Here is a 26,343-nt window from a genome sequence, read left to right on the forward strand (position 1 = left end):
CCAATACTTTTACAAAGAAGTTCTGGCCCCAGTTTTTCTGGGGCCATCCTACCCTTCATTTCCCCAGTCTGTAAGAGCAAAATGAAAACTCTAAGGCTGTAGCATAAAGTTTCAAGATCAAACTACAAAGTCTTTTTCTGTCCTTCGGACTTGAAGGACTTGCCATTTGATTGTAGTAAATTCTCGTGCATTATCTTGTGCAAAGAGTAAAGAACACTCTGCCTTCTGTTGCTGTAGTAGTCTTCATAAACCATCAATGAAGTAGTTGATTACAGGAATTATTTTCTTTCTGAGCTGCAAGAGGATGGAGAATATCAGGCCGTGAGTTGCTTTTCAATACGGGCACCCTCAGCTTCGAAAGAAAGATGATAGGGGCCAGTCTGAAGCAAATTCTTCCTGAAATCTATTCCCAAACTGAATATGAAGTCCAAAGATTTCTATTTCTGCAAACATCTGAAACAATACATTGGTTATCATGACAATAATTTAGTTCCAAGGAGGATCTGAGTATATTAAATTTTGGCCATACTGTCCTTCTCTTTTTTTGGTAGGTCCTGGAAGTGATGGGATCATGGTAATCTGGAAGGACAACTTTGATTCCCTCTACAGTGAAGTGGCTGAGCTTGGCAGGTGCGTTCTGTGTGGTGATCTCCAAAGATGTCTATGTCAAAATATTAACTTCTCTTTCAAAAAATTTAAATTCTCTTTGAAAAATACTTATCATATGAGCCTAAAAGGCTAGAATTACATTGGATTAAATAGAAATGAGGAAGCAAAAATTTTACCAGCACTAGATGGCACTGCATAAACAGAACATGTTTAAACTCGAGTGGTATCATAGATTAAGGGATTATTTTTTTAAGCATGCCTTACAGTGACTGACAGTGCTTCTGTAATGAAGCTCTCCTAAACGCTTTTATTTAGGGTATGAAAATTACAGGCAGAAAAAGTCTGAAAATGGGCAAAATAAGTCACATAGAATATACATTTGTCCAACTTCAGGGTGACCTTTGAAAGCTGGATACTACTCTGACTTGAGTTCTCTACAAATGCGATAAAACAGATCTCTCTCAGGAGATAATTATTTATACAGACACGTTTTGTAGAAGATGCATGCTCTGAAAACTCTTGTTTATGTCCAGAAACTGCTCTGTGAGGGTAGCTTATTAGAGAGGTAAAATCAGATCTCATATCCTTCAAGGTAAAAGTATGTCCTCAATGCAACTCTGGGTTAATTCTTTTCTTTCCATGTTGTATTCCAGGGGCAGATTTTCTGTCGTTAAGAAGTGTGACCAGAAGGGAACCAAGCGAGCAGTAGCCACTAAGTTTGTGAATAAGAAGTTGATGAAGCGAGACCAGGTTACCCATGAACTTGGAGTCATGCAGAATCTCCAGCATCCCCAGCTCATTGGCCTTCTTGATACCTTTGAGACCTCCACCAACTACATACTAGTGTTAGAAATGTGTGTGGACTTCAACATTATCTGTAAAATGTGATCTCTACAGCTGACTTTCTGGGGCATTTATAGTGGTTTATGAATAAGGAACTTTAAAATTTCATAGAAGTTTAAAAACACCTAAGTAAAATACTACAGTTTTCTAATGCTGTTATTAAAATGTTGAGTTTAATACTCAGAAGGAAACAAGTTGAGATATTAAACTGATATATGGATGATTATCTTAGTCTGAAGGTCCAGGAATTATTTTATATCAAGTGGTTGCACAAGTGAATTAGGAATGTTGTGTAGCTTGATATCAGATCTCCTCTTCATACCCTAGTCCTCTGTCTCTTAGGTGCTGCAGGCTACAGTTATTCCTGTAGTCTATGGCCTGTTAGGTTTTTCTTTCAGTTCTGATATATGGATTAATCCAAAATGTAACCCTTCTAATTCCAATAGGGCTGACCAGGGTCGCCTTCTAGACTACGTTGTGCGATGGGGAAACCTCACAGAAGGGAAGATCAGACTCTACCTGGGAGAGATTCTGGAAGCTGTGCAGTATCTTCACAACTGCAGAATAGCACATTTGGACCTAAAGGTGAGGAGTTAATGGGATTCCTGGCAGTGTGCACCATTCCAGGCATAAAAACCTCCCTCTTCTAGGAAACTTGCGGCTGGGAGCATAGAACTGTGAATTGCTTTGAGACTGTATGAAGGGTATGGGTTGGGGCTCCATCCCCAAATGCTTTAGATGACTCATAGCCAGTAAAGCAGAAACTCTGAAGTCCTTGTGCTTTCTTCTTAAAGCTTCCTGGCCCTGTGTGGTCCTATGTGCTGGAAATAATTGCTGACAGGAACAGTTTTGTTTGATTTTTATTTATGTATTCATTTATTTACTTTCTGAGAAACTTGCAGCAGTAATCCACTTCTTTCTCAAGAAGCGTAGAGTTTGTTGTGAAAGAGACTGCTTTTTCTCTGTTCCTGCAAATCTTTGCATTTTGAGGGCTGTGATACCTATGCGACTGGTACTTCTTTGGGCATCTGTTCTACGCTTTGAATTTTAGTTGAGCTGCAAGGATTTGATGCATTCTAGTAGGAGAAGCTATATAAGAAGGTCTTAATGTGAATATTGATTAAAAACTTAGTCTTTACACTTCTTTTTTCTCCCCATCTGTATTTGAATAATAAGGAATTTCAGCATTGACAGGTTGTCTTTGTAGGGAGGTTCTCCTTAGCCAAAAGGGGTCACAGTGAGAAAAAGCAAAAAGAGCCGGCATCTTCCTTCCTCATACTTCTCTTTTCTGAGAAGAACCAGTCTGGTCTGCATACCATGGAGACCCAAAATTTAATTTTTTCTAGTGCTCTATGGAGTTCACCAGTACTTTTTCCAGTCTCAGGGTACATAAGAATGAACTAATTAAAAACTAGTTGTAGGTAAGTCACTCTTATTTTGCGAAGATCACAGCTACAGCAGCAGTAGCTTCAGAAATAAAACCATCAAAATAATTCCACCTCCAGCTCACCAATAGTAGGGCAGTTCTGAAGCCATGTGCATCCAACAGGACCTGCTGCTGCCATAGTCTCATAAGAGTGTTTGACTTCCATCTGTACAGCTGTGTTACATTAAAGAATCACCACGTAAAGCTGAATTCTGTTGTGAAAGCTTCATGAAAATTCAGACAAGGTCTTCCAATCTTTAAATGCAATGGTTTTGCTCTCTCTCTGTCATAAAGCAAATAGAGCAGTTGCTTTATTCACTCTCTATTTGTAATTGCCATTCTTTAAGCTTAAGTTCCCAAACACAGGTTCCTGTGAAATTTTGCGGAGCTGCTGTTGTGAACATCTGCAGTATTATCCAGCAGAACTATATTTCCTGCAAAAATTATAGTGCCAGCAGCTAAAACGCATTCATTGCATACCGTGGTTGGCAAGAAACTGCCTGCCGGTTGGTCTGGGGGAAGCCGTGGCAGGACTGCCTCGGAGCTCTGCAGAGCTGGCCTGCAGCAGTAATCCTTGCAGTGTGCAGCTGTTTGTTACCTTCTTGAGCCGACAGCACTGGCTGGGAAACAGTAATGTTGGAGCATTAAATGTGTGTTAGACTGACTTGAAAAAAAGACATTTTAACTTTTGCTTTTATGTTTTCTAGCCTGAAAATATTTTGGTGGACCAGAGTTCCACTAAGCCCACAATAAAACTGGCTGACTTTGGAGACGCAGTCCAGCTCAATACCACGTATTACATCCACCAGTTACTTGGAAACCCAGAGTTTGCAGCTCCTGAAATTATTCTTGGAAATCCTGTTTCCCTCACTTCAGATGTTTGGAGCATTGGAGTGCTCACATATGTCCTTCTTAGTGGCGTCTCTCCTTTCCTGGATGAAAGTGTAGAGGAAACTTGCCTGAATATTTGCCGCTTAGACTTTAGTTTCCCAGATGACTACTTCAAAGGAGTTAGCCAGAAGGCCAAAGATTTTGTATGCTTCCTACTTCAGGATGACCCAGCTAAGCGTCCCTCGGCTGCACTGGCCCTCCAGGAGCAATGGCTGCAGCTGGGGAATAGCAAAAGCGCTGACAGCATTGACATATCCAGACTGACTTCGTTCATTGAGCGGCGAAAACACCAGAATGATGTTCGACCCATCCGTAGCATTAAAAACTTCTTACAGAGCAGGCTCTTGCCAAGAGTTTGACCTTGCTTGAAGTTCTCTCTCATTCTCTTTCACCTGCCAATCAGACTGGAGATGGACTCCTCCTGCCAATCAGACTGGAGATGGACTCCTCCTGCCAATCAATCAGACTGGAGATAGACTCCTTCTGCCAATCAGCTGTTGACTTGAATTTTGAGGAAAGCAAACCCCGAGCCAACCAGCTGCTAGCGAATGTTCGTGTGCAAACGCATTCCAGGGGGACCCGCGCGGGGCAGCGCGGCGCGGGGGACTGGCGATGCAGACTTCACTGGGGTGGAGGACGATAGCACTGTACTCTGCAAAAAGCAGTCACGAGCGATACAGTAACAGTATTTTATTCAGGTTTCTGCAAAAAAATAAAAAATAAAATAAAAATAGTTTTTTTAATAAACAAGAGTTGAATTTTGCAAGTGAACTTACCTACCGTTTTCAAGATTTATTCAAGGAAGAAATGCCTATGTTCAAAGCACTGGTGTTAAAAAAAAAATGAAATCATGCCTGGAGAAGACTCACCAAAATGGCTGCCCATTGATACGGCCTCCATTTATAACATCTGGTTTTCACTTGGTCCTAGAGCTTTCCAGTTGCCTCGCCTGTATGTATCTCACGTAGCAGTGCACTGAGATCAGACTCTGCTTTTAAGTGCATCCAACCTCAAAGTTTTTGCATACAAATAGAATGAATCGTTTTGCTCTGATAAAATGTAGGCCTTACTTGTATATAGACTGTTACCTGCCTTCGGTCTGTAATTTTTTTTCCCCTTCCCCTTATCCTTTTTTTCCCCCTCCTTCCTAAATGGTGGTATACCACTGTGCGGGTCTTCAGTTTGGGTCAGTACTCACTGTCCCCTTAGAAAAGGACTTCGGGTTGGTGCCCAGCTTGCCCACCCGATTGTCAAGCAGTATACAGCAGGATGAAATACTGTAAATGCACTCATTTGGGATTTTGTTTTCTTTCATATCATGTGCAATGTTGTGGCTTTAACATTTTATGCAACTATTTATGAGGACCTCTGTTGTAACTGTAATAAATATATAGAAAAAGCACATACTTAGTACGGCGAGCTTTATGGTTTTGTTTGTGTGTTTGGGGTTTCTGGGTGGGCAGGGGCGGGTGTGTTGTACCACACTGTCATCATTAGTTTAAGATGAGGGTTAGCATAGAATTTAGTCAAGACTAGTCAGTTTTAAGGATTGTTGGGGGGCGGGAGGGGAAAGAGAGAGAGATTCGTATCCCAAATCTCAACCTGGTTAAGAAGTAGGGTGACACTTTTTAAAATTTATTATTATATTCAAAATGCCAAAGTCTGACTTTCCCAAAATCAGTCTCAACACTTACTACTTTTTAGAATTTTCAGATCTGTGTTTACTTCTTTCTGTGAAATGAACAAATGAATTTTGTGCTCTTTGGTGAAGAATACATACAGAAAGTAGTGGTCGGATGAGGAGAATCTGACACGTAATGTAATTGTCTTAGTAACTGTTTTTAAGGTTGAAGTAATATTAACGTGAGCTATTTAAAAAGACAGAGATGGTTTTCTGTGCATCACTGAGTTCATATGGGTGTGTTGTCATCTATGTTTGTGTGAAATGCCATGTTTAAAGAAATCAAGCCGACGTCCCACAATAGTTAGATATATGGGTCTTAAGCCATAACCTAGCTTGGGTTAGTTTTGAGCTTTGCGGCTTCCACTGTATTCTATTTATTCCTTTTTTGTTTTTTGGGTTTTTTTTGTAAAGTTGTACAGAAACTTTTTAAAAGAAAACAACTGACTTCGAAACTGGATGTGTATTCGTACCAACCTCATATCATTATGTTTGTGTATTATTTTCCTTTATTGTTTTAGTTAAAGTTTTGCTTTATTTTGCATGTATATTTCTTTGTACAGTGACGTTACATGTTTACACAGTATGACGTGATGTAAATATTTTATTTTGCCATCAGTTATTTTGAAAAAAATTAAACATATTTGACATATTTGTCTGATCTCTTGCTTTAAGGAGTTTGAAAGTTTAGGTTTGGTTATATTTTAATTGGGCTCTGTATTTAAAAAGAAAAAAAGTACCTTATTTTATTGCCGTAAAATTAATTTTAAATTGCAATGATGTATCTTTCTTTCATGCCTTACAAAATAATATTTGCCTTTGCTCTAAGTGTTGAGTGCTTTGTAGTGTCATGATTGCTTTTATATAAAACATGCATAACTCTCTAACTGTGGAAATTCATTATAGTCTTTATTAGCTAGTAAATTTTGACCAGCAGAGTTTTCTACCAGATGTTCCCAGTTAAAGACCAAAGGATCATATTTCAGTTTAATATTAAACTGGGGCACAGATTTCCCACATCTTTCAGCCATTCCAGATTCATTGTGAAGAAAAGTTACTTTCAACCATAAAGGCTTGGGTTTTCCAGCTAAACTCTGTTCGCATCTGATGAAGGATGAAGCAGAAAACTTTTTCATTGTGTACATTTACCTCTCTCCCTCTTCTGCTATCATTAATCTGTTTGCAACTGAAAATGAAGTGGAAGGTCAGGGAACAATGCAGAGTGTTTATGCTTGTTGTTGCATTGTATATATCTTTTTTTTCTGCTACTTCCTGTCAAGTGATGAAATAGTCCCTTTATTCCTCACAATTTACTACTGAGAGAGATGTTTTACATTGAGAGAGACAGGGAATATGCAGGGAGAATGTACTGCCAAGAATAAGCCACTGGAAGCTTTTTCCATGACAGGGGAATAGATGGCAACATGCACCATGGAAGAGTTTGTATCCACGAGTTCTCTAAAATACTTCTTCTTGACTGAAGATACACTAAGCTGGGGAGAAGTTACCCAAATGCTATACAGAGAAATAATGCACTTGTAGGTGTTTAAAGTAGCAGAGATACATTCTTCCACTCGTACTTAAACAAGAATGCACTGTTTCTGGCCCTATCCACGAGCCCCGTTACTTGGGAAAGCTAACATCTTTTGACAGAGTGGAGTTTTGCACTAAAACCTGCTGTTCGGTGTGAGAGCTTCCAGCTGAAGAAAGCTTGAATGATGGGCTCCTCAATTTGGATATCTCTTCAAATGCTTTGAAGAGATAATGTATGTGTAAGGTCCTTTTGTTTTGCTAAATTGTGTAGTTGGGGCTGCAAATGCCAGTTGGGGTCAGTCAGGTGCAGTGCTTCTTGACTGTCCTGCACCCAGCAAACCAGCATGGCAGGCTGACAGGGAGTGGAAACCAAAAACATGGGTGAGAGCAGCTGGTGTGAGGTTTCTGATGGGGGAACGTTGTAGAACATAGGGAGCGGCAGTCAATGTCATAGCTGAAAGGGGGGAAAATGGCCAGGGTGGTTCAAGAGAAGCATGCTTCTAAATGTTTCTTTTTTAATAACATACCCCAATCACTTCTTACTGGTAGTTTAGGAAGAAACGAGGTTGCCAGAGTTTAGTCAGTGCACGTGTGTCAGTATTTCTCAAGGTGGGTTTGGGAGTGCGGGAGTTCTCCATTGCACATTTGAAGAACACAGCTTAACTTGAAAACCTTTGTGTAACTGCTAAGTAGAAAGCCTGGCTAGATAATATTTCCATGGCCAGGGAAGCAATCTACATTGTCTTCCTTACGTGTTAGGCCTCTGCCTGTGCTTGTGAGGAGCAGGATGGGAGAGACTGGTTTTCTCTTGTGTGAGTATAGAGGTCACTTAACTATGAAGTCATCCTCATTCTCAGATGGGACTATTAATGTGTTGATGAATAGAATTAAAAATAACTGGCTTTTTCCTTTCTCAAAATCCAAAAGCGTGTTCAGGCCATGGCGCAATAGAGATCTTCCAGAACAACACAGTAAAAGCATCTGCCTTCCTGAAAAGATTTCGGTACCTGTGCAAGCCTGACTGGTGGTAGAAGATGCCTGAAAATATAATGGGATGTTCTTTGCATGGAACGTACTGCATGATACTGTCAGGAAACATTAAAACCCCACTGCTGAGGGTGTCAGTGTGGGACCACATCAAAAAGAGAGGCTGCTGAGTGAGAAATGAATGTAACTAAGGGGAAAACCAATGGCTGACTTGAGGTTAAGCCCCATGGTTCCCCAAATCTTAAGAGAAATTAAGACAGGAATATAAATAACCAGCGGCTGCAGGTAGTTAAACCTCTGAGTAGCTGGTATTTGGTGAAGTATTTGGACAGCCAGTCTGTGCTGCAAACAGCAGTGTATTTGTGTGCTAGGGATTAGTGCAGGGAGCGTTACCATGTCTGCTCCAGTCCGGAAGATGAGCTAAGCTTTATATACCCTTCCCATGTGTACTTAGACTTGGTGTGGGTGTGTTACTGATTTCTCTGCTATAGGCATTCAGCTGCATGTGGAGGTAGGTAGAACCAGGTAAGACTGAGTTTCTCTATTTGTTTAAATTAGCTCCAGGTATTGCAGTGTTTTTGTCAGAACGGCTGCTGTATCCCTCAGGCAAACAAATTTGAATTTTTTTTCTGAAATTAAATCTTGATGGAGGTTATATTAGAGAGTAACAGATAGGTTTTGCATCTGTAGAGGTTGTACTTCGAGTACTTTTTGCATGTTCACTTCTGCCCAGGCAGTCAAGACAAAAGGCTTCTTTTGTGTGCACTATAATGCAAGAGCATGATGGTCTTTCATCACTGCAAAGAAGCTGATGCCCACTGTTCTCTCTCTTTCCTGGCAAGCAAAGGCACATACCCAGCACCTCAGGCTTCACATGCCTGGCGGTTGCCCCAGCATTTCCCAAGTAAATGCACTTGGTGGTCCTCTGTTCTGTGTCGTAACACCGAGCATCGATACAAGAATGAGATCTCCCATTTTGCTGACCTGCCGCAGGGACTAAGAGCCTGATGTCTAAGGACAGGAGAATATGCTTCTCTCATGATGTCTTAGTCCTCAAAACAGGAACACTTCTCATTTCCCCTAATTCACTCCCCATAGCCCTACCCAAAAAGCTTCAGGGGAATGGGAGTGGAAAGGCAGTTGGAGTTACTGAGGAGGGCAGTCTGATCTCTTCCTGTTCCCCTAGGAATGTCAGAGGAGCCAGCACCAAGCCTGCTAATAATAAACTCCCATCAGTCAATCTATGCCTTCCAATAAAAGAAGCCATTATGAACCCTAGTATGAGAGAAGAGCACCAAGTTTCCAGTTTTCCCCACTGGTTGTAGGTTAAAATGATGAAACGTGCTCGAGATACATCTGAGGTTTAATACATGAACTCTTTGAGCTATCTTCAGGAAAGATGATGCTTGCGATGTTTTCATTGTCTAATTGTGGAGAGCAGTAATCCGAAAGCTGCTTTTTTTAGTGAGTTTTCTTCTTAACACATACATTCTCCTCTTGGCTGCTGAAGGGATTGTCATCTTTGTTTGAGGAAATGTGTAGATGACATACTCGGGACTGCATCAGTTGCAGCGGATGAAGCTTCGGATTCTGTCATTATGCCTGTGGTAAGGTATTGATTCTCATTGCTCCAAATTTTGGGGTTTGTGAAGGAAAATATCTTCCATCCAAAGAGGATGGATATGTTGAACTACAGAAAGGATGAAACCTTAACACTAAAGCAACACTTTAATCTCTGCAAACTGAATTTCCAGCCCTCCAAAGACATTCCATTCATTACCACCCCCCATGTATTCTCCTGTGCCAGACCAAATGGTCTTCCTGACCAAATGATGGCTTTGCATTTCATGGAAGAAAAGTCCATTGAGGATTACTTAATACCTAATTATTGTTCTAGAGTGGCAGTAAACCATGGATATGCATAACTTTGTGTAGCAACAGGTTATGCAGTTGAACTCCATGCTGTGTGAAGAACCCACTGACATATTCCTTTGATGTCTCCAAAGCTTTGTTTTGGAAAAGACAGGGAGCAGTTCATCTCCCCAACTTTTGTGTCCTACCTTTCCTTTTAGTCTTCTACCTTACTTTTCATTTGGTCATCTGTTTACCAGGCTAAAGAGTACTGCTCTGTTTATTCCTCAGGTATGTATCATCTTAATTGCCTTTCTCTGAACCTTCCCTACTTCCAAGCTGTACATTTTCTGCGATGGGAGGGGGCAAAGCTCACACAATATTCAGGATACAGGTGCATCATGAGTTACACTGCTGCAAAATGGCACTTTGTTCTCTATTCCTTTTCTAAAAATTCCAAGCGTTCACCTTGCTTTGACTTCTTTTGAGCTGATATTTCTTGGAATATTAAATCCTGAGATCGTGTTCCCAAGTTGAGCGGCAATGGTCAGTTTAGAGCCCATGATGTTATATGTAAAACTTGGATCCCCCTTTCAGCATATCCCCCATGAATGTTCATTTTCTCTCGTTGAACTTTCTCAGCCGCTTTATTTCCCAGATGAAGCTGAGGTATTACGACTGCCTTGGAGAGAGATTGTTCTGATGGAACTGAGCATGGAGATCTCTAAACAAATAGAAGCTGACTACTGCTGGCCTTCATTTTACTACTCAGTCAGCCTGGCTCCCCTGACTTTTTCAAGAACTCCTTTTCCAGGTGTTTTCTTGCCAGCTCCTGGAGCCATCAAACTCATTTCCTCTCATCCTGAGGGAGGAAATTGTAACCTGCCTTGGACTTGATTAAGCTGAAACTCATCGCTTTCAAATTAAATTTCTAATACTGATTTTAGTTAGGCTAGCACCCTCACTTCAGCAAAAGGATATCCTTGGGTTCCAAGCAGGAGGCTTGTTTCCGCACTGAAATCACACAGCAGGAGTATCTCCAAAGATTACTTGCAGAAATTTCATGTTAAGCTTCCCGAAGACTCACCTGGCAGTAGTCAGCACCAGAAATTCACTTAGCCCACCAACTCAGCCCCTGCGAGGGCTCACTATCCCAAGGGTTACTCCCAAATACTGAGGAAGAGCTGGCAGCAGCTGAAGGTTTGCCCTGTTGTACCATTGGGAATCTGCCTAATCACTGCTGGTCAAACAGCAGTTTACATCATGTATTTTGCCTGTGTGTTGCTGAAGACCATGTGATCCCTTGAGATGGACGGTTCTTCAAGCTCTCAGACTTTCCCTTCAGTGATGCCAAGATCCACTGAGTATTTGCAGAATGATGTCATTTAATTTGCCATCTCTCAAGACCGATGGCGAGAGAGTACTTCCTTCTTTGGCGATGGAGCGCTCTCCTGGGACTTGGAGGGTTCTGGCCTCTTTGATTACCAGGAAACTCAAAGCTGGGAATCTGTGTTAGCCCCAGTTACAGGAGTTGATGCATCCATTGGTTTGTTCTGGTTTTGTTCTGTTGTTGGGAGTGTTAGATGCTAGTGGACAGTCCTGGCTGGTTGACACTGATGGAAAAAGAATGTTGTTATATATCATGAGGTATTAAAGGGAGGCTTTTAGGATGGGGTGTCCTGGGGGTAACTTGGTCACCACCAAAAAGTCCCTGAACATCAAAATTACTCACTGCTCTTAGAGTTTGATGGAGGCCTAAACCAGTTTCTTCCAAGGATCTTCCACAAAGTAAGGCAGGGTGTAAATCTGGTGATGATTGCTGCTTTTACCCTGGTTACTGGCTGTGGATAACAGCTGGGAATCTTCCCTCGCTTTTCAGACCTGCTTGCAAAGAACGTAAAGCATGCTGTTATACTCCATCCCACAGCTTGGGTGTTGAGTGGTTCTAAAGTGAGTTGAGTCTTTATTTGTCTTTTTGGATTAAGTACTAATTTTTCTAAGTGGACCTGATTTTTCACTTAATGTTTAGCCATCCATTTCCTTTTCAAGATCTCCACCTGCTTAATAGTCTGTTACTTTTTAAAATGGAAATATGATATTCTCTATTTGATGAAGTATGGATATACCATAAATATTTGATACATGATAAGTATAAGGTTGCAATAGGGGTCTGCATCTCTACTGGGGAAGTCATCTGCTTGCTATAAGAGGCTCTCTGTTTTGTCTTATCCCACTCTCTAGGGAATTTTTGGGTATGAAAATCCTAGCTGAATTCCTATTACACTGGTGGTCATTATATGGATGAGGCAATCATCGGAGCTCGTAACAGCTTCACCTTTTGGCAAACTTTTTTCTTCCAGTAGCATAAGAGAGATTCAGGTCTAATAACTGTTCCTTCTAATGTTCTTTCCTTCCATGTAATTTATTGGGGTTTTTTAAGAGCTTATGGTGGGCCAGTAGCTGCATGTTGTTTCTGCCAGGAGTCAAGAAATTAACGGCATTGTTTTCTTTTCCATCTAGCACATTTCTGTGGTCAAGGGGTTGCTTCATAACTCATACAAAACTTCAGCTTTCGCCTTTGTTCTGCAGAAAATCACACCTTTCAGGGCAATCTTCGTACATGGTGGTTGCTAAAACTAAATGATCTGATGGTGTGACCCTGGGGAAGTAGTCTCGCTGGTTAGCTGGCAGTTTCATGACCTGCAGCAAGACTGTCAAGGAAGATCCACTACCTTTGCTGAGAGCATTCTTCACTACAACTCAGGCAACAGCGGTGAAAAATGCCCTTGTCCTTTTAATTTGCAAAGTCATTGTTGGGGAGTTTCATTTGCACAAAGGCACTACACTGCTCCTCGCTTTCCATGTATGATGCTTCTGTCGCTGCTCAGTAAAGTCTGAGATACACATTCGGTTACTCTGTGAATGTGTATGGTGTTGCCTGGATTTATCGCAGTGTGAGGCATGTATGCAAGCACTCACAGGAGAAAAGAAAACTGGTCATTCACTTGCATGCTTTAAAATATGTTCTCCATATGTTGCTCTTTCTCCAGCTACCTTACTTCTGATGGATCATCAGATGTGAGGAAATGAAAGATATGGTGTCTGCACTGATAAATTATATTAGCAGACAGAGATAACGTTGTGCTGTAAGAAAGGGTGGCAGCTGCAGTGGAGTGCATGCACGCTGCAAATACTGCAAAAAGATGTACATATGTGGAAAAGTGTATAGATTCCTTCAAGGTATGTTGACTGCACATACAACTCTTGGTGGTTCTTTTTTCTGAATTCAGGGTTTGCAAACCAAAGTCAGGCATAAAATTATATTTGCCCTTTTTTTGCTTTCTCTGTAAGTAGAAATATAGCAGCGATGAAGACACATACAGGTGATTATTTATATGCACAAAGAAAGGAAGCCTAGTTTCCTTAGAGCTTTGCCTCAGAGTTGAATTATGTGGTAGTTCATAGGAAAGAAATTAAAGCTTTTCCCAAATCTGAATTACTCATGACATGAAACCAGCATGAGCTTGTTCTGCCTAATTGTATTGGACAAGCCAAGGGTGCTACATCCACTTCAAGACAGTCAACAATTCCCAAAGTACTCAGGGAGACCAAGACAGATGGAGACTGGGGAGAAATAAGGCTACGGAGATAAAGAAGTGAAAGATGGCAGGCAAACACAGAAAGGAGGTGACTGCACATGCGTGTCTTACTAGGATGCCAATGAGAAGTTAGCCTCCTTAGGAGTAGGCACGGACAACGCTGGACTTCAGCTGTGCATCTGATCCCTGCCACCGCCTCAGAGTCTGACCAAGGGAAGAATGGTGCACCTACCGAAACCATGGCATGGCTGCCTGTGCATGTCCTGCTCTTTGGTATGGAACTTTACAACAAATACCTAATTTACTTAATGTCTTTTTCTCCATACTGATACATTGCTATTTGCTATCTCTTTTTACTGGCTGTAAATTGTCTGTTACTAGGAAATGACTGGCTTTAGGGAGTGCACCATCATCCAGCAGTTCAGCCATAAGAAATACATTGCAGCTAATTTTCAACATCTTTGGAGCAGGATGGGAGAAATGCTGAAGAGGATGGTAACCCCTTGAGATGGGAAAGAGGAGGATTGAATTGGCAACATCTTCAAAAATTTAAAATAGTAATCAAGATTTTTACTCTAAAAAGTATTTCCAGTAATTTCTGATAAGCTAATGGGTCTAGTAGAGGCAAGATAGGAGTACACTGAGAATAGATGGCATCCCTTCAAAATAACTCCCTGTGCAAGTTCAAAGCATTCCCCTAGAAGTGTCTGCTGCTTGTCTTGGAAGCTAATATCCCAAAGAGACTGCAGAGATAAAGTTCAGAGAGGAAAATATCTTTATTTGGTATTTAATAAAGATATTATAAGTATCTTTGAGTAAGAATGTTCTGGGATAGTCAGTACATGGCCGATAGGAGTATGAGTCCTTTTCATCCTCCGAATGATTTATGGATGGGTAAGGATGGCATTTGTTTGTGAAAGCGAACATCTGTTTCTGTTTGCATGCTGTGACTTTTCCAGTTGTGTGTGGTTAGGTAAGTAGTGCAAGTACTTGATTAAAGTTGAATCTTCCTCCTGAGTCTGTAATGTTTGCTTTGACAAATAATCAAGAAACATATTTTTCTCTGTTAGTCAACTGCAAGAGTTGAGAGGGGTAACCTTTTACAAGGCCTAAACACCATCTGTCAGTTTTAAAAAAATAAGGAGGAAATGGGAACACTCTTTGCCATTAGTTCAGATGTGAACTGTTTCTGTGCTTAAGTGCTCCTCAGAAACTCTTTATCTGCCTTACATATCTGTTCCCAGATAACCCAAGTATTTTTTTCTAGCAATCTTGCTTTTCTACTTTTTAATTTCTATCACACATCAGATCCTGTATTAGGAAGCAACCATTGTGATAATCTATTTATATTTGAAGTGGCTTTTTTTTTTAAAAAAAGAAATACTGAAACCACATGCACATGCTGTGGAATTAACAGCGTGAAAGCAGCAGCCGACGTTGTAAAGGGTTTTTTTTCAGAGCCTTGGTATTACAGTCCTATGTAATGCAGGGTTTTATTTTCCATGGTTAAGTTTGCTTGATGTCAAACATTGATTTTTTGCCCAAGTCAGGCAGAGAAGTATCAACTTCTACCATGTTACTTGAGCTTCCCCCTCTGTTGTATTTTAGAGGTGCAAGGGAAAAGCTTTCCAGTTGGATGAAGGGGTATTAGATGAAGAATACACCTCTGTGTAAATGTTGGAGGTGGTCTATAACAAAGTAGTATAAGGCTGGGTTTTCTTAAGTATCAACAGCTGTTGTATTTCTCTTTTATGTTGTGGTGCTGTCATGGAGCATCTGCCACCCTGCCTTATTGCAGCTATTTATTGTCATCAAGACTTTTTTTTTCCTTTTTTTTTTAACATTTTAGTTTCTCCAGCCACTGGAAGTCAAAATGATGTTATTTCATTTTAGATAAGTGTTACACTGAAAGGCGTTACCTTCAGCAGGGATTGCTGTTCTAATCTTTCTGCGGGAGGACGCAATCCCCAGAGCTCTCTTTGTACTGCTCTGAGGGGGCTCTGCTGGAGCTGGGGTTTCAAAATATCTACTTGCATTTCTCCAGGTTCTTCCCTCGGTGCATACTCAGGGCTTTCCTACACCACTCCATGAGAGAGGAGGCGAAAAGGCTCTTTGCTCATTATGGAACAGTTAAATAGGGCTTTCCTAGCTGCTCTTGGCATGGGGGGTATAGAAACACTTGTGTCAGGGAAAAAGAGGCACAAATGGCAAATCGTGAGAGCTGTGTGGGACTTCGTGCTCTTCTGCTGACTGCCTATCCTCCGTTACGGTGATGGACATTAGACTGACAGGAAGGATGTACACGCCACAAGGACACAGCTTCATGGCCAAAGTACCCTGTCCTAGAAACAAAGTGCTCAGGTGCTGAGAGCAGTTTTGTTGGGAAGAATCCCTACACATAGAGACCCAGCACTTAAACAAGTTAGGTATAAAAATTTGTACGTACTAATGTTGTTGCCTTACAGTGTTTTAAAGCACACTGCATGTCCTGGTCTCCTTTTGAGGCAACCGAGCAGGCATTACATCCTAAATCTGTCATTGCGATGGGCATATCTCAGCTTCCCATTTCTAGCGAGACAGCTGACTCCACACCGTGGAGCTCCTATATAAAAAGCCAAAACTGCTTCAACTGTTCGCGTCGGTGGTGTTTGGCTTAGCAAGTCTATCACAGCAGTTAGGCAGTGGAGGGAGGACGGTGGCAGAGGTGTCTACGTAGGTTGGACTGTGAAATCCTGTCCCTGGTACTGATGGGGAAAACAGGAGGTCTGGCAGCTGGCTAGTGTGTATTTGCCATTCCCTCAGCCACATTTAGGCTGCTTTTTTGCAATGTTTCAATTAATTTCGTAAACAAGAGAAATCTAATATTACATTTGGGGGCGGGGAGTTTTCCAAAACTGTAGGTCCATATACGGAGACCAAGGGTGTTCATTTTGCAAAACCTACTACCATCTGCAGCCTTAACTTTGGCTTTTTAGGCCTCCTACTAGTTTGACTATACAAATGTCTCAGCTTCTGTTGAGTTGCTCATTTGCAGCTGACATATTGCCACTTAAAAGTAGTGGCTCATTTCTGGCTGAGCTCCATGTTGGACTTTATAACAGCTCTCTGTATTTGTTTATGGAGCGCAAATTATTTTACTATTGGGTGTAACTCTTTATGAAGTCTGTCTCTTGGAAATATTGCCAGTGGAAGGAAGTAGAACTATATGATATTTACTTTACCATGATGCTGTTGTTGTCATACTGTTTGACTCATACTAGTACATTTTGTGTTAGACTAACACTTGAAGGTCAGTGGAGGAAGGACTGTTCCTACCTTTGCTTGGAAAAAACCAAATGTAGCAAAGCATAAAGAATCGTCAGCTTGGGTTTTTTCACTTGTAATACACAATTGATGGCAGAATAGAGCTGTGCATTTGACAGTTATGTTAGACCTAATAAAAAAAACTTAAAAAAAAAAAGAAAATCCAGCAACATTATGCTTGTATGACCTGCAGAAAAGTGCTCCAGCACCTTCTGGCATAACTTACAGTAGATGGAGAAAGAGGCAGAATACCCTCATCTGACTCAAATTTTTGAAATGTCCTGAAGGTGGAGCATTTGTGGGACATGAGACACTTGTTAGTAGAAAAAGACCCCAAGAGCAAGGCTCTTCAATGCCTCAGAGCTGAGGATCTATATTTAACAGCAGCAACGGTTGTACATTCTGTTCCTCATTGGTTTCCTGCTGTGCCTCCAGCGTGTCAGATTTCTTCCCTCACAAAAATGGAAGTTTAGATGGTCTCCCTTTCATTTCTCCTCCCAGACAATTTGTCATTTATTTATGCTCTCAGTGCTAAAACAAGTTTATTAACATATGTAGAAACCATTTGAGCTTTTCAAACAAAACCTGTGACATAAGGAGCCAATTATGTAATTGTATAGTTAATGATCCTTTTAAATGTAAAACTCCCCATAAAAATTTGGTGACAGCTTCAAGTATCTTCAAACTGTCATCCTGAAGTGCCACAGAAAGTAGCATTATTCTGATGCAATGTAAATCCAGATTGTTCAGAGGATATGATTAAATCTAGAAGTAATTTTGAGGAAACAAAGGCAGAATCCAAGACACAGTCCTCCTTCTCCCAAACTGAGGCAGCAGACTTCTGCTTTGTTCTTCCGGTGCTACTCAAAATCCACACCTTCCTTGTGGAAAATGGATGTGAGAAGCTGAAACAAAGCACCAGCTCCTGACTCCTGTAACTTGTAGCGATCATGCTTGGAGTCCAACCTGCTGGGGATAGATCAGACCTTCTGACTTACGCTGCACAGGCTGCTTCGTGCATCCCCACAGGTGGAATTGCTGCATGCCTGACATGCTGAGGGAACAACAGTTCTTGCAGGGCCATGGGGTGTCCAGAAATCGTATAAACATCCAAAGCCAAATTTCACCGAGACAACATTTCTGTGGTGGAAAGTGGGTCCAGGGAAATGTGCATATATGTATATATTTGAGAAGAAGTCATATGGGAACAGCCAGGAAATCTCATTTTTACATTCTCAACACGGGCTATTTTTTTAAGAAAATGTATGTCATTTACTTGCCAGAAAGTAGAAATCCTAATACTTGCAGTCTAAATAGTAGAATGTTGAAAGGGGTAAGAGCCATAAAAAACTACAGAAAAAGAAATCATTGAATCCTTCGTGAGGAAGGTGCTGACATTCCTTGCAAGTAGGAGAATTCTGTCTTTATTGTCACTCACTGCAAAGGGCGATGAGAGTGCTGCTTGTCATCACAGTGGGGGCTGTATATTCAGCTGAAGAGTCTCCATCACCATGGTAATTTCAGCATCTCTCAGTTTTAATCATCAAGCTTTGCTTTACAGATGGAGAAAGCTTCTTATTTCCTTTCCCCTTTCATAACAGGTGGTAAAAGTATTTGCTGAAGATGTGTAAGAATTTGGCAACTGCAAAAATAGGCTTTCATACTCTCAATTCCTGTCCCATATCCTAATTAAAAGAAATTAATATCATCCTTCCTTCTGTGTTGTGAAATGTATAGACAAGTATAGTGTATATTAGCTTAGCAGTATGTTGTTCTGACCTGCTAAATGAAGAAGCACATAATTTCAGCTGTCAGCATGGATGGTGATTCTGTTGGGAGATGGGGAGCAGAAAATGGCAAATAGAACCAGGATGTTTATCTTTGCAATTCAGAATAAGCAAATTATCAGTTGCACAAAGCATCTTTCAGAAAGGAACATCTTCTGTTACTGTTTCTATTAATCTAAAAGTCATTTAGATCAATAAGTTATATTATGAAAGGGGGCATGTAGATGCTCAAGCCCTTGTCTCTCTGTGACTTTTCCATCAGCACTGTTGCTCCTCTGGGTACGGGCTACTCCTTTCCCTTAGTGGCCTCAGGTTTTATAACTTTCTCATTTTCCTGCTTGTTGCTAAGTCTCTCTCTGAGGGAATTTTGTTCTTTTCACTAATGGCATTTGATGTTTTGGGTTGGTCTGATTCCTTCCTCCGAAAAGAATGAGCTCCTTTCTTCCCCTTAGTGATCCTGTTCTGCTGTTTCAGAACAAAACAAGCCATCACTGAGGTCTGCTGCGGTTCTTCGCGGAGGTGGCAGAAAGTGGCTCACTCCTCCTACTTCAGCAGAGAAGCCCGGGGAAGGGGGTGCTCTGATCTGTAGCCTCAGTGAGTCACGCAGCATTCAGGTCTTAAAATGCTTGCTTTGATTTGCTGCTATGCACTTTTGAGAGCAAAACGTAAGTATTTAGTCACTGTTGCAAAGCCAGGCACTGACACTAGAACAACCCCCCCCTCCCCCCCCCCCCCCCCCCCCAAAAAAAAAGGCAAGTGCCTTCAAGTAGGCCATGTCTTGTTTCTTCTGGCAGTAACGTCTTACAGCCTGAAGGAGAAACAGCTGAATTCTGAGTCTTTGCATGTTGATTTCTAAAGAAAAAGAAGCCATAACATGGACTCTTATTCCAAGTATAAACTGATTTACAAAGAATTGTCCAAAAGCAAGGCCTGTCACAGATTTTGTAGCAGGGATTCCTTTTCCCAATGCTGTTGCTCTCCTGTGCCCGAGCCCAGGCACTAGCCAGCAACTCTGTACTAACAACTTCCTTGATGCTTCCAAAATCCTAATCTGTCCAAAAAGTAGATTATATTGTTGCTAGTCCCCTTATTAATCTTCAGAAGGAAAAGGATAACCTGTTGACCTGCTAAGCAAGCCCTTGTACACCTGCATAGGGCAGCCTGTCCTGCCCCGAACTTATGCAGCTACAGCAGAAATTTCCCACAAAAAGGATGATTGTTCTTAAAAGGGTGATTTTCTTCCAGGTAACAGGTAAGAGGGTAGGACAACTTGTTACAGCAGAACAAACGTGGCTACATGCAAGCAGAGGTTGGGGATATTTGTCTCTGTAACCTTAGTCTGCTTCTGATAGAAAGGGAGAAAGCAGAAAGAAAGAAGTTGGCTCTAGAGCTCAGTAACTGAGATGAAACTGCCCGCAACTCCAGGACGAACGCAGGCAGTCATCACATCTCTAAAGCATTCGTGCTTAAAGCTTTCAGATAGCTGGATGATGTTGTTGTGCCACGTCATGTCTGGGTTTCCCAACTGCCGTTGAAGACCAAGAGCTCTCCTATCACTGGTGAGCAGGGAAATACGTGTGTTGAGCTGTGGTGAAGTCAAACGCAGACCTCATTTTCTACATCTCACAGAACCACAAGGGAATGTCACGGGTAGGAGAGGCCGTCTGATAACACCCACCACAGAAGCGTGGGGGCGGACAAAGGAAATTTCCTTGTCAGCTTGTGAATGTGATAAAGACTGCAAATAGGCAGGCATGCAAACAGGAGCTGCTTGGTAAAACACAGCTATTCTTAGTTTGTGGACTTTATCAGCCCAGGTGGTCACTACTTCTAGCACACCAAATTCGTCATCTGCCATTTTAGGTTTGTCTTTCTCTTCTCCCCATGACCTTGCATAAACTTCTTAGTTGTTTCTAATAAAAAAAAAAAAAGGCACAGGGTGGGTGTGTGTGGCGGGGGGAATTTGTCTTGTATTTTTTGTAATTTAGTCCCGTTCCAAAGCTCAGCTGAAGCTTTCCTGCACGGAAGGGGTACAGAAGGTCCTGGTCTGTCCTCTTCTCCCTCTTGGAGCCCTATTTTGCCCATCACCTGATCCTGTTAGAGAAAAGATGACATCTCTTTCCAAAACTCCTCCAAGTTCCTAGATCCCTGCCACACAGAGTGTTCAGATATCCCAGCATTTTTGCCATGCCCTAAAGATGCTCATAGGGCTATGGAAGAAATGCAGAGCTCAGGCAAATGTTCATGCCCCAGCACAGCAGGAAAGTGAGGTAATCCATGCTTTTCCTGCTTGGATAAAGCCTAAAGAGTTATTAAAGCATTATCCAGGTGAACCAGCTATGCTTGGTTGGGAAATACGGTACATGGGTTAAAGAATGTGGAAACTGCAAGAGGATGAGTAGGCAGTGCGAAATATCCAGAACTGCTTCTGGTTAGAGCAAGCTAACCTATCGGACAAAAATGGATTAAGAAGTACAATAGAGGAGTTTAAGATGATGAAAGGCAGTTCAATGCAGTGAAGCCAGTTAATTTTCACTGTATAATTTAAACTAACCAGCTTGCTTCTTTGCTTTATTAAAAAAAAACCCAACCCTGTGCTAAGCAAGTAAAGCAAAAGAGGGCATGTGCGGTGTTTCCTTCTCTCCTACTAATTTTCTTTCCAAATCTCCCCTTGGAGATGCACTGCTCCTGTAGCCAGCCTACAGTTTTTCCTTCTCAAAACTATGTTTTTCTGCTAACGGAAACTGACCACAGACAAGAAAAATACATGCATTATACATATAAATGTGTGCATGTATATATATACGTGTGTGTGTATGTGTATATATATATATACACACACTGTCTTTAAGCGTTCATTTGCTGCCTTTGGATGCTCACTAGCATGGAGCGTGAATAGCATGAAAGCATTCAAAGGCAGCAAACTCTTTATTGTTCCTCGCCTACTTCCTCCAGAGTAATGGTGAAATAAGAAGTGTTTGCAGGCTTGCAGTCATGGGGCCCAAGCCTCAGACCGGAGCAGGGAGAGCAGATTTCACCTTCAGCTCCTGAGAAGCCAACAAACAGAAAGAATAATGTAATATAAGTAATGGTTATCCCCCCAAACCCACCTTTCCAAATTTCCTAAATTTCCTTTTTTTTTTTTTTTAGCAAATGCTTGCAATCTAAGGGTGATAATGGAAAAAATAGCATTTCAAAACTATTTTAACAAAAATACTGTAATAAAAGCTGTAGGAAGGGAAAACATCATTCCAGTGCAAGGGAAAATGTGAGTCAGTAACCATACGAGTTCCAGCAATTTTTTTTTTAAATCCATCTGTAACATGGAGCAACAGTCACCAGAAGAGGAATCTGGCAAGGCAAATGGTTGCCTCCACGTCTGAAACAAGAATTTGTGGGTATTTTCAGAGCAGGAGCCTGGATTTAGTGAACTCTTAAGCTATGGTATTGGGCTATATCTTCCAACAGTGTCATTAAGAAGCAATTGGTAGCCTTAGACTGTAGAGAAACCACTGGTCTCATTTAACTTGAAGTGATGAGTAAGGAAGTGCAAGGAAAGGATCTCTTGAAGGACCCTTTGCTTACTCCTATTAAAAATCCTATATCTATGAAATGATTTAATTGTATCATCTGTGAAAACTTTGCTTTTACATAGCATGGTCCATATCTTAATAGTGAAGGGATGCTTGTGTGGACCACCTGTTTCCTTTTCACGGTCAGAGTGTTTCTACAGAAAGCGTGTTGATTGCGTGATAAGTAACGTTAAACGCTTAGCAATCAAACATGACATTGGAGTTGAAAAGAAGAGGCTGTGACTGTCTGAGGACTACCACTAAGATAGAGACCACGTATGGGTGGTACATCACAGTTTGAAAATCACCCTGCAATCTCCAGCCCTCAAACAACCTGGAAGATGCTGAGGGAGGTATAGCAATGTGACCTTTATAAATAGCTGAGTTATGCTTGATTTCTTTTTTTTTTTTTTTCTTGTGGCTTGGATATGGAGAAGCACACACAGCCTGTGTGACTTTGAAAACTTGAACGGAAATGAAACAGGAAGCCAGATCCTTTCACAGCTTGTTGATCTGTGAAGACGAGCTAAGTCTGTAGAGACTCATTTTCCACCCCCAACAAAAGAAGTCAGGGGAGAAAAATCCAGCTGGGGGGATACTCTGGAGAGGAGATGCAGAGGCGACATGACAGAAAGGCAAGTAAGAACAGAGACCAGTCCACTGAGCAAGAAAAACGAAGCAGAATTAACCACTCAAAGAGAAGTGTTGGTAAGTCCGTAGAGCTGTGCTCTAAATTTTGGCATCTCACCAAGCTGGTGATCAGCTATAGGAAGCTCCTGTGCTGCAGATCACAGCTGCATGGGCACGACTTTTACCTATGTGTTGGCCTATACCTGACCTTGGTGGGAGTAATAAATGATGATAAACAGGTAAATGGTTCCTAAGTGTTAATAACGGACTTGAAAAACTGAAGGGTGAAGCTCTCACCAGTTCTGCAGCTAGTGGTTTGGCTGCTGTTGCCTTTGTCTCAGCAGACCCTTTTGTCACTCCTTTTTTGAACTGTTTACGTTCTTTGGGCTGTGGTTATAATCCTGCTGCTCACCTGCAGATGGGAGCAAGAACATGGCAGTTGCTTCTGCTGCTGATTTGTGGGTTTAAACAGAGACGGTTAAAATGTCTTCACATTTGCTTAGCGTGGCTTTCAGTATAAGCTTTTGCTGTAAATGCTATGCAGTCTCGTGTGTGTACAAGCGGAGGGAGGTAGTCACAGTCATGCCTGCAGCTTGGAGATGCCATGACCGGCAGAAAAACCTGGAGGTTCGTGTTATGGGAAAGTTCACAATGCTCCCCTGAAGGAAGGAAATATCATAAATATCCCTGAGCAGTAGAAGATTGCCATCAGCACATAGCCTTGTCTGAGTATCACAAACATGTGCAAAATGCCATGACCTGAAAGTCTGGATGAAGAGAATCAAATTGAGGCTGCCTCCAGTCTGAGCTCCCTGGAGCTTTCCCTTTGTCCCCACAGAGCTGCTGCCTACTCAGAGGCAAAGCAGGGGAGAGGCATTACTTCGTCAGAAACACATTGAATGCATGTTCTAGGTAAGGTCTTCTCTAGCTCCCTACATTATTTTCCAAGATGTTTTGGGGAAGTTCACGTTTTCTGAAGCTTTCTGAACCTTTGTAGCAGCACATTTCCACTTCTGCACTGTCTGTAACAGAAACTGCCTTCCAGTTAGCTGCTATTCCCCTTTTTGCAGTTGATCCCAGCTCAGACCTCCACCTTGTTTGCTCTCCTTGGGATGATCCTAACTCATATTCAGCTAACAGGACTGGCATGCGCAGAGCATTCCAACACAGTGTGCAGGAGGCCTGTCTGTTACCTGGCTCAGTCTCACCAGAGCTGTCTGCACCCCAGGCCGAGGAGGGGTTTGCAGAAGAAGCAGGCGGGTAGGGGCTGTCCCATCTCAGTGACTTGCAAGGAGTAGAGACAACATTCCCCTGCTGAAGCCCACAAATGGGAAAAGGTAGTAGAGAGCTCTCCGTAAATGGCTGAGGGAAGAGGTCCAGAAAGAGCTTAAGGAGGAAGAAAAGGCATATGGACAGTGTTAAGTTAAAAAAAATACCTCAAGAGGTTTCAAGTAATTGGTCTCTTGTCTGACCGGTTGCCCCAGGACTTATTCCCAGCAAGAGCACGCATAGGAGGGCATCGGCGGTTCTCTAGACTGTTCTGAAGTGCTGAATAAATGCCCCAAGAAGAGAGCAGAGAGCCAGGAAGTGGGAAGGACTCACTGGTACGGGGATTGATCTGCAATGTTTGTACTACATGTGTTCCTCCTCTCTTCTCTAATGAGTCAGCAACCAGATAAACATTAACTTTCAGGCGTCTCTGCACAAAGAGATCACCTACTAAATCCTAAGATCTTAACACAGGTTAGAGAGGGCAGAAAGAGGCAAATTTGGATTTGGCTGGAACGCTAAACCATCAAGCGCCACCGACGCTGGCCTGGCCAAAGCGAAAAGGAAGCTGAAGCATGCGATAGCTGCAGGCAAGACGTGTCTCAGAAACAAATCCCAGATACCTCGGAGCCTTCACAGGTGGATGCCGTGTCAGCTATATTCTAACAGCATTGCTCTCAGCTGCACCTCCTGAGACATAGCTACGGTAAACCATCAGCTGCACATCCAAAGGGAAAGCACCCGCTAGCTGATGCTGCAGAGAGGCAAAGAGATGGCACTTTGAAAATACCTTTTTTTTTCTTTTTTTCACCAAAATGGATTTTTCGATGGAGCAGCACACACTGGCAGCTTTAGGCCTCTTAAGTCAACCATTTACTTTTGCTATTTTTAGCTGATTTTTAAGCCTAGATAGTCTTTTGCTTGGGTAAGTGTGTTCGTGGCTTTCTGAGAGTGCACCTGAGTGAGTGCTTGGCGCATCGGTATTTACCAGGGTCTATCTATTTTGTTCCTTGCCCAGATTAACTGAGATGGGTGGAGAAACAATCGGATATTCATGCCAGACAGTACAAATGCCTTCACTGTTTCATGAAAAGTGTTGATTTTCTATCTCCAAACATTTTAATATCTTATGATATTTTAGAAGAAAACAAAATGAACCAAACCTGTAAGTTTGTCCTGGCTCTGTAGTGGAGCAAACGGCTTGTAACTCCGTGAAAGATTTAGGTCTGCGTCACTTGTTCAGACCACTACAATTCCCTTCTGTTTTTCCTGCAAAGTCCCTGGGGAGATGGAAGAAAATTGTTCTTTAATGTGTAACCAGAAAAGAAATTGCAAGGGGCTATGCAAATTCTGGGACAAATTACACCTAAAAGAACTGCTATAAGGGAAAGTACCTGGTAAGGGTGGATTTCTTTTCGGATGAATGCACTTCATCTTGTTAATGAGTGAATTAGTGAGGAGATCAACATTTAATGACAGGAGAAAGAAAAAAAAAAAAACCCAAAACCAAACCACAACCCACTTTGAAGTCACTAAGCCGTCTTTCCATTTCACGGCAAGGTTTCCAACAGCCGCCGACGCCGTCGGTCTCCGTTAAGGCGACTGCTGCGATAAAATGTACAAGCCCGTAATGGTGACACCGCAGCCCAGACCGCACCTCGCTGAGGAGGGGGCTGCGGGGGGCCATGGAGCCCGCCGCTCCGCTCCTCTCCTCAGCGGAGGGCAGGAGGGCTGACGACCCCCGGCCAGCCTTCCCGCCCTTCCTCACAGGCGCTGCCTGCCTTCCCCCCTCGCCTTCTGGCGGCGGCTGACAGGGCTCGCGCCTTCTCGCCGCCCGCCAAAACGAAAGCAAACACCTCACCGGGGGCGGGCAGGGCGGTGAAGGAGCCGGGGGGAGAAGGCGGGCAGGGCGGTGAAGGAGCCGGGGGGAGAAGGTGGGCAGGGCGGTGAAGGAGCCGGGGGTAGAGGCGGCTCCGCGGGATCCCCGCCCCGGGCGGTGCCGGCGCTGGGTTCGTAGCCGGGCTTTGATCCCCGGGGAGAGGCAGGAGGAGAGCGGCGGAGCGGGTGAGGGGCGGCGGGCTGGCGGGAGGGTCTAGGGTTTTTTCTTCTTTTTTTTAATTTTTCGTTTGACTTTTTGGGGAGAGGGGCCGTTTTCCCGAAGTGGCAATTCCCGGAAAGCTGCTCCAAAGGGCTCTGCGGGTGACACCCACACCCACACCCCCGCCATGCAAAGCGGCGGGGCTGAGGCAGAAGTCGAGCTGCCCCGGGGGGGGGGCCACAAGGGGAGCGGCCCCGGGATGTGTGTGTGCCTGAGGAGGGACTTTCGGGGGGGTGTGGTGTGTGTGTGTGTACGGGTTTGAGG

At 42.6% G+C, this 26,343-nt stretch overlaps 2 protein-coding genes and 1 long non-coding RNA gene across 13 annotated transcripts in view; 2 read left to right on the top strand and 1 right to left on the bottom strand.

Moving 5' to 3' along the window:
* The window catches only part of TRIO (trio Rho guanine nucleotide exchange factor), a 255,442-nt gene extending 249,472 nt beyond the window's left edge, over positions 1-5,970 (top strand). For both annotated transcript variants that reach the window (XM_049823885.1, XM_049823886.1), the window contains exons 54-57: positions 552-630; positions 1,263-1,463; positions 1,899-2,037; positions 3,586-5,970. In XM_049823885.1, the coding sequence (XP_049679842.1) occupies positions 552-630; positions 1,263-1,463; positions 1,899-2,037; positions 3,586-4,128 (962 nt within the window). In that variant the 3' untranslated portion in view covers positions 4,129-5,970. The remainder of the gene's footprint in view (positions 1-551; positions 631-1,262; positions 1,464-1,898; positions 2,038-3,585) is intronic.
* A 25-nt stretch (positions 5,971-5,995) lies between these two features.
* Positions 5,996-25,945, bottom strand: LOC126048649 (uncharacterized). 2 transcript variants are annotated; one of them, XR_007508939.1, is made up of 4 exons: positions 25,376-25,945; positions 25,145-25,261; positions 11,554-11,702; positions 5,996-11,434 (listed from the first exon to the last, which is right to left on the bottom strand). It is a non-coding gene; the product is annotated as an uncharacterized LOC126048649 (long non-coding RNA). The 2 variants fall into 2 exon arrangements; XR_007508940.1 differs by lacking the exons at positions 5,996-11,434; positions 11,554-11,702 and adding exons at positions 22,797-23,124; positions 24,605-24,735.
* Positions 21,601-26,343, top strand: part of OTULINL (OTU deubiquitinase with linear linkage specificity like) — a 34,134-nt gene continuing 29,391 nt past the window's right edge. For 4 of the 9 annotated variants that reach the window (XR_007508937.1, XR_007508936.1, XR_007508938.1 and 1 more), the window contains exon 1: positions 21,601-22,790. Coding sequence is in view for 2 of the 9 variants with exons in the window: in XM_049823903.1 (XP_049679860.1) it covers positions 22,694-22,790 (97 nt within the window). In the remaining 7 variants the exon portion in view is untranslated. Of the gene's footprint in view, positions 22,791-25,933; positions 26,046-26,343 lie in introns of those variants that run through there. The other 5 variants (XR_007508934.1, XM_049823898.1, XM_049823903.1 and 2 more) reach the window with 4 other exon arrangements.

The sequence above is a fragment of the Accipiter gentilis genome, chromosome 20 (assembly GCF_929443795.1).
Source record: "Accipiter gentilis chromosome 20, bAccGen1.1, whole genome shotgun sequence".
NCBI classification, from domain to species: domain Eukaryota; kingdom Metazoa; phylum Chordata; class Aves; order Accipitriformes; family Accipitridae; genus Astur; species Astur gentilis.